This window comes from Talpa occidentalis, unplaced genomic scaffold (genome assembly GCF_014898055.3).
Source record: "Talpa occidentalis isolate TD23 unplaced genomic scaffold, MPIMG_talOcc4v2.1 talOcc4.425, whole genome shotgun sequence".
NCBI lineage: Eukaryota > Metazoa > Chordata > Mammalia > Eulipotyphla > Talpidae > Talpa > Talpa occidentalis.
Genome location: NW_023604574.1, coordinates 11,525 through 19,375, shown reverse-complemented (window position 1 = coordinate 19,375; position 7,851 = coordinate 11,525). Strand labels below are relative to the sequence as shown.

At 43.2% G+C, this 7,851-nt stretch overlaps 1 protein-coding gene across 1 annotated transcript; it reads left to right on the top strand.

The window, feature by feature from the left end:
* Nucleotides 1-2,857: 2,857 nt before the first annotated feature.
* On the top strand, nt 2,858-5,179 carry LOC119258444 (small EDRK-rich factor 1). Its single transcript, XM_037526770.2, has 3 exons — nt 2,858-2,973; nt 3,717-3,825; nt 4,804-5,179. Exons 1-3 carry the CDS (start codon nt 2,967-2,969, stop codon nt 4,874-4,876), a joined length of 189 nt encoding a protein of 62 aa, XP_037382667.1. The 5' UTR covers nt 2,858-2,966; the 3' UTR covers nt 4,877-5,179.
* The last annotated feature ends 2,672 nt before the right edge of the window (nt 5,180-7,851 follow it).

Below are 7,851 nucleotides of genomic sequence, written 5' to 3'. Positions count from 1 at the left end.
TGCTACTGTAATAGCTAAATTTCCCCCCCACACCTTGCTCCCCGCCCTCGGAGAGCGCCGGAACTTAACGTCATCAGTCGGCGCCGTGAATTTACGTAAGACGCACAGAGCCCGGAGCCATGGCAACTGTCAAGCTACCTGACCTGAGTTACTTGTGAACCGGAAACTGAGAGTCAAAGGGATGTGCTGCTACCTTCACCAGCGTCCTGAGGACTTGAAAAGTGGCGGAAGGAGGTAGTGAAGCCCTCTGCCCAAACCTTTACGGGAACTATTAAAATCGCTGACGATTCGGTTTTTAGAGGGTCTTGTGGAGCAGTGCGTGTTCACTACCACATCCCTAGGGCTTAGAAATTCTAATTAAGTAAAATGTAGATTGGAAATTCAGATGTGAAGAAATTACTAATTACCACCTATAAGGGGAACTGGATTCTGGGAAGCATGTCGTGGGAGGTAAACCGTTTACAGCATATCCTTGTGCACTCTCTGCAGGCGAATTTATCACCTATTCAAAAATTATTATAGTTAAAACTAATGTGATTATACTTAATCTGCTTCACGGGGTAACAATAGAACAATAAACAGGGTGTTCTGGGTTGGAGAGAGTAAAACAACAAATGGACAAGACAAATTATGTTAAATGCCATGAAAGTTAAAGGGAAATATGATAGAGATTAATGAGACTGATGGGGTGGTTAGGAAAGGTCTCTATGGCCAGAGGAGAAATGGCCAGAAGTTAGGTTGGCTCTAGAAAGTATGAGTCAGTGCTTGAAACTTCCAATACAAATCTCCTGACTCAGGATAACAAAAATGGCTGACTTCCTTTTTGGAGAAGATTCTACAAAACATCCAGCTACATTAATATCAAAATGTCAAAGGAATAAAATCCTGAACGGATTTCAGAGATTGTCAGGTTATACATACAAAGATAGACAGAAAGGAGGCAAGTGCTTTTTAGAGTAGGAAGGCAAGGTTGAAAGTGCAGAAGACTTTTTTTAATAAGGTGGGGGTGGGTGGAGCTCTGTAGGTTCTATGGGCCTCAGATACACCTAAAGAAGCTCAGGAACTCACCAGAGAACATTTTGCCAAAGATGTGACAGGAATCTTGGCACTACTGCCAAGACCACATAACTCTGAGCAGCATGTACACAGGTATAAACTGAAGACACAGGTCTTTTCCCAAGTACTCTGTTTCACCCAAGAGTGGCATTCCCATTATTTCATAGGTAAGGAAGTCAACAATGACTAAGATTTAATTTCTAGTTTCCCATTAGTAAAGGGTGGGACAAGTCAAAGCTAATTTTATTATTATAGTCATTCATTTCATACCCAAGTTGGTGAAGTAATTTTTTTGTGTGAAGCAAATTCTTAATATCACAATAATTTTTAAAAGATTTATTTGATTTATTTATGCATATAAGAGCTGGGGTGTAAGCCAGAGGTGCAGGGGGGTGAGAGGATTCACCAGAGACAGAGTGGGGAGCAGAACAGGTGGATCTACTGAAATACACTGCTGAGGGGTGCAGCAGGGGAGACAGGGGAGGTCTGCTGTGCCACATGGGTTAGCTCCCTGGCCAAGGATCAAACTCATGCTGCAGTGGCTGCTGATAGCTTGGTAGTGCCAAGACTTAACCCTTGCACTGCCAGGGAGGCCCCTCCTCACAGCAATTTTTTTTTTTAATTTTTTTTAATAGAGGCATGTTTTATTTATTTGTTTGTTTGTTTGGTTTGTTTATACATGCACTGGGTACAGTCAGAAGCGCGGGTGGGTGAGAGAATTCACCAGAGCCAGAGCGAGGAGCAGAGCAGGCAGAAGGACCTAAGTACACTGCTGAGGGGAGCAGCGGGCGGCAGGAGAGGTCTGCGCGCCATGTGGGACCCTCCTCCAGTGGCCTGGGAGCAGCCAGGGATCGAACTGGCGCAGCAGAGGCCGCGGGCAGCTTCGCAACCCAGCGCTCAACCACTGCGCCACTGGGAAGGCCCTCACAGCAATTTTTAAAGTCTCCCATTTTCTCAAATACATACAGCCAACCTGTCTTGTGTATTCAGTGTATCCCTGTAACTCAAAAACTATATTTTCAACTGCAAAGAAAAATTGATGATCTCTTTTTATCTATAAAGAGTACCACTGGCCAGAAAGTCATTCTTTCCTCCAGGCTCAAGTTACTCCAGAAGAGGATCCCTAAATGGAAACAGACACGTGGTCTGTAAGCAACAGTGTGGAAACTGTTGAAGGGATAATGACATTAATAGCTACCGTACTGAATGCTATTATATGTTGGGTACTTAATACTTCACACATATTAACTCAATTAATGAAGGAGATCCAATTACCTCTCCAGTTGGCTGTTAAGGGATCTTAAATGGAATGAAATAACATGTTCATGGTAGAGCTTGTAAAGCTGGACTTCCAACCCAGACATTGCATCTCCAGCTCCTTCAGTCTTCACCACTTTCTCCTACCTTCTCTAAAACAGGCTTTTTTTTATTAGTAATAATTGTTGAGGTTTATCATCTATACTTGGAGTCCATTATATTATGTCTTTACCAAAAAAAAAAAAAAAAAAAAGTGGGTTGACAAAGCCCCAAGGAGAGGTACACGGCGAGGGAAATACACCTATAGTTGTCTCAGACACAGGACCGGTTTCTGAACTCTACCAAACTTGCGAAGCAGAAGAGGCCCCGGCGGCACGTAATTCCCAGGAGTTGCGGACCCGGGCCCCACTCCTGACCGCCCAGCCCCGGGGCCGCCTGAGCCGCCGCGCACACGCTGCCGCGCTCCCGCCAGCCGCTGCGGTTGCCACGCTCGGTGGGCGGGGCTGAGGCGTCGGGGGGGCGGCGGGGCGGGGCGGGCGGGGCTCCCGCGCGGGCCCCGCCTTCCCCATCGACTTGGGTGAACCGCCGCTGAGAGTGCGCCGGGGCGGTCGCCTCTCCGAGTCGCTTTCTCCGCTCTCTGTCCCGTCGTCAGCATGGCCCGTGAGTGTGCGGAGGGGCGGGGGGCGCAGCCGGCGAGCACCCCTAGCACAGAGCCTAGCTCCGAGGCGCGGCTGGTGGCAGGCGGAGGTTGGGTCAAGAGGCCCCTGGGTATGGCGCGGCGGGCCAAGTCTTCTAATCCGCGGGGAGAGGGAAGGTTGACTCCGGTCGGGTCTGGAAGGTCTGTCAGGTACCGGCCCCGCTGGTGCGAGTTTACACACTAAAGAGCGTCTTCCCAGGAGGTGTACAAAGACCCGCCCTCGAAGAGGTCCTGGCCTGGGTGCTTCATAACTGGTCCCTAAAGTCGCAAGGCCTAATGATGTGAGGGAGCTCCGGCCGCCTTCTCCCCAGTTCTTTTGTTTGGCCCTTGCAGGTAATCCCTCTTAAGCATCTGCACTTGCTCCCTTACAGTGGAATTGTGCGAGGTGTGAGCTCGGTGAATTTTTCTCCACCCACACCCCTCAAAAGCCAGTACTTATTTTGGAATACTGGCTCACATTGACGACCGGAATGTCTGTTTTAAGAGATGTGGTATCTATGAACACCTTGACTGGTATGCTGATACTCTTAAGACCTTGAGTGGCTAAGCTGCCTCCCTGTCAGATGAGGAATGCCATCCACTGCTGCACTCTGCTGTTGACTTAACTTTAAAAAGCAAACTTCACATGCATTTAAATAAGAGTCTTGGGGTGGAATTACTGATGTTTTTGGAGATGGGGAAAGAGCGTAACTGTTTGCCTTTGTAGGTGGAAATCAACGAGAACTTGCTCGTCAGAAAAACATGAAGAAATCCCAGGAAATAAGCAAGGGAAAAAGAAAAGAGGATAATCTAACCGCCTCTCAGAGAAAACAAAGGTGAGTGACACTAAAGGAATTCTCAGGTCACTGAAGTTTTCATTTTGGAGAAATGAAAAATAAAGCATTTTTTAGATCCTTTGTAGAACTGGCTCTAAGGATAGCAGTTGAGTAACTGTTGTGTGCAGGCATACTAAATCTGCAGTAACAACATAGGAAAGAGCCTTGATTTTGAAATTAGGCAGGCCTTGATTTTTATGTGGTTGGGGGGAAATTATTTAATTCTAAGCCTTTAATTTTTTTTTTAATCTGAAACATGGGAATAATAACAGTTGGTGTGGAGCTCACAGCTTAATCCACAGCCAACGAAACACCTACGTATTGAAAATGATTGGCATTGAATAAATAGCCATTTAATATTTATTTTTAAAATATGGGTTTCATGGGCCATATAGCCCAGGTACTGTAGTTGCAGTTCACAGTTTATATGGCACTTGGAGGTTTATTTGGTATAATCTTCAATCACCTGCTATTTCTTGACTTAGAAGAACCTGATTTGCTTCGTAACAATTATGTCCTAGTCCTAGGTACTAGTTAGGAGATCTATAGTCTTCTTATAGTCCTCCTCTTTCAGGGAAAAAAATTTAAAGAAAATTAATTTTGTTGACAGTCAAAAATAATTGCCATTATTTCTATATGTAGCCAATGTCAGGTACCTTCCTCCCCCCCCACACATTCACATACATATTCCTAAGATCAGCCCTGAGATATATTGCTCTAATTTTTAAAAGGAGGTTTTTAGGTTATTTGCCCAAAGGTCATGGTAACAATAGAGATGGTATACAAATTAGACGGCCATAAGAGTCTTTCCATTTTTTGCCTTCCTGTGCTGTCTCAATCCATGGAAATGGGAAAACAAGAATGTTTATATCTTCTTTAAGTTATTTTCTAATACACTGAGTGGGTTATTTATAGATACAAATGAGAACTTAAAATCAGTTTTTCTTTAACAACTCACAGCCTTTTCCCCCATTATAGGGATTCTGAGATCATGCAACAAAAGCAGAAGGCAGCTAATGAGAAGAAGTGTATGCAAACAAGAGAAAAATGATGACTGGCTATTTGGAAAGCCTGGGTGCTACTGCCAACTTGGTGTATAATAACCTCTATGATCAAGATTTTGTAGAGTGAACAGTCATCCATAAGTAATACCTTACCCTTATAAAACTATTTTAAACCTCACCTCTTAGCTTGAGTTAGTATGATGTTTCAGAACCATCTTCAAAGAATAAAACACTAACCATGCATATGACGCATTGGTGAACATTATTTATCAATAGTGAACATTTTTATAAATTATTAGAGAATGTAATCAGATAATAGAATCTACTATATAAATCTGGAACCTCTGTCACAAACTTTCTTGTCTAATAGAATATAAGATCCATTTATCTAATCTTGATCTGTAATCAACTGATTTGCTTAAAGAATATATGATAGTACAAATACATGGAATAACAACTAAATGAACATAAAATGAATTCTCAGAGTTCTACTATCAACTTAAAATTTTTCAGAATAAGTGCCTTTTAATGTACTTATTTTTTTTTAAAGATTTATTTTATTTATACAAGAACCGGGGTACAGGCCAGTAGCACGGGAGGGTAAGAGGACTCACCAGAGACAGAGCAGGGAACACAACAGGCAGACTGATGAAATACACTGCTGAGGGGAGCAGCGGGCGAGACAGGAGAGATCTGCTTGCCTTAATGTACTTATTTTTTAAAGCAGTATTAAATTCACAGCAAAATTGAGATCTCCCATACACTGCTGCTCCCTACATACATCTCCTTCCCCTACCAATCATACATTTGTTACCATTGGTGAACATTATTATCACAGAAAGATGAATTTGTGTAGCCTGAGTTTTTATTTTTATGCTTTATTTGCTTTTTGAAAAATGAATTTCCATGTTTACAATATAGTGGTTGTGGAAAATCTTTGGACTTAAACAATCCTATAAATTTAGGGAAAACTAGTTTCCAAAAGAACATGGATATGGGCCTCCCTGGTGGCCTAGGGGTTAAGTCTCAGCATTATCACTGCTGCAGCTTGCCGGGGAGCAAACCCACAAGGTGCAGCAGACCTCTCCTGTCTCACTTGCTGCTCCTCTCAGCAGTGTATTTCAGTAGATCCATCTGCTCTGCTCCCCATTCTGTCTCTGGTGAATCACCCCCCTGCACCTCTGGCCTACACCCCAGCTCTTCTATACAAAAATAAATAAATAAGGGCCTCCCCTGTGGAGCAGGAAATTATCCACCAAACATAGCCTATTTTTGAAAAATAAGACTAGAAGGGAATTTTCATTACCAACATAATTTTCCTAACTTGTTAAAAATGTATTTTGTTTCCCATCCCTGTTTTTTTTTTTTTAAAAAAAGATTTATTTATGCATACAAGAACTGAAGTACAGGCCAGAGGTGTGAAGAGTGAGAGGATTCACCAGAGACAGAGTGAGGAACAGAACAGGCAAATTGACTGAAATATACTGCTGAGGGGAGAATCAGACAAATCAGGAAAGGTCTGCTGCGCCATGTGGGTAACTCCCTGGCCAGGGATCGAACTTGTGCTGCAGTGGCTGCGGATAGCTTCATAGATTGTGTCTTAACACTTTGTGCCACCAGGGAGGCCCCTGCCCCTGTTTTTATAGAAGAAAAGAGTTTACCCACTTCTAAAAATTGATTCTTTTACATGATAGTTTCTATTTCTATTTAGGTTTTTTTTTTTTTTTCAATTTTTTTTCAATTTTATTTATTTTTGCGTAGAAGAACTGGGATTTAGGCCAGAGATGCAGAGGGTGAGAGGATTTACCAGCGACAGAGTGGGGAACAGAACAGGCAGACTGACTAAAATACACTTCTGAGGGGAGCAGTGGGCAAGACAGGAGAGGTCTTCTTTTTTTCTCTTTTTTTTTTTTTCTTTTTTTTGTTTTTTTTAATTTTTTTTTTTAAGATTTATTTATTTATTTATTTTATTTATACAAGCACTGGGTACAGTCAGAAGCGCAGGAGGGTGAGAGAATTCACCAGAGCCAGAGCGGGGAGCAGAACAGGCAGTAGGACCGAAGTACACTGCTGAGGGGAGCAGCGGGCGGCAGGAGAGGTCTGCGCGCCATGTGGGACCCTCCTCCCGTGGCCATGGAGCATCCGGGATCGAACCGGCGCTGCAGAAGCTGCGGGCAGCTTCGCAACCCAGCACTCATCCGCTGCGCCACCGGGGAGGCCCAGGAGAGGTCTTCTGTGCCATGTGGGTAGCTCCCTGGAATGGAGCTCAGTCCATAGAGGTGATAACGCTAAGACTTAACCCCTAGGCTGCCAGGCTCCCTCTATTTCATCTTGTAAGGAGATCTTTTCCACTTAAAGCTGTTGTCCTCCTACTACCTTTATTTTTAAGTCTATGATCTATTTCAAAACTATTGAAAGTTAAAAAGTCTATACCCCACAAAGAAGATGTGTGTCAAATCATATTATACACCTTAAATATACACAACTTTATCAAGTATAGTGCAATAAAAATGGGTAGAGAAAAACATATCCCTAAAATTGAAAACCTAGTATAAAACTGAAAGATTATGAGATTTGTATATTTTACTGTCTATATCAGGATTTTAGGAGTAATGTAAACTAAGGAGTATGTCAGCTCCATAAGGTAAGTCCCTTATTGTTTGGTGATAGGGCCTACAAAATAATCCCAGAATTCGGGCCTCCCTTGCAGCCTCAGGGTTAAGTCTCAGTGCTATTACCACTATGGTCTGAGCTCCCAGCCACATATGGCGAAGCAGACCTCTCCTGTCTTGCCTGCTGCTCACCTTAGCAGTGTATTTCAGTCAGTCCTCCTGGTCTGCTCTCCACTCTGTCTCTGGTGAGTCCTCTCCTTGCACCTCTAGCCTACACCCCAATTCTTCTATCCAAAAAACAAACAAACCAACCCAGAAGTCAATAGAAAAATATTTGGTCTATTATTTTAATAAAATCAACCAGTATAAATATCTATCAAAAATGAGTAAAAACAGGGCTTCCCCTGGTG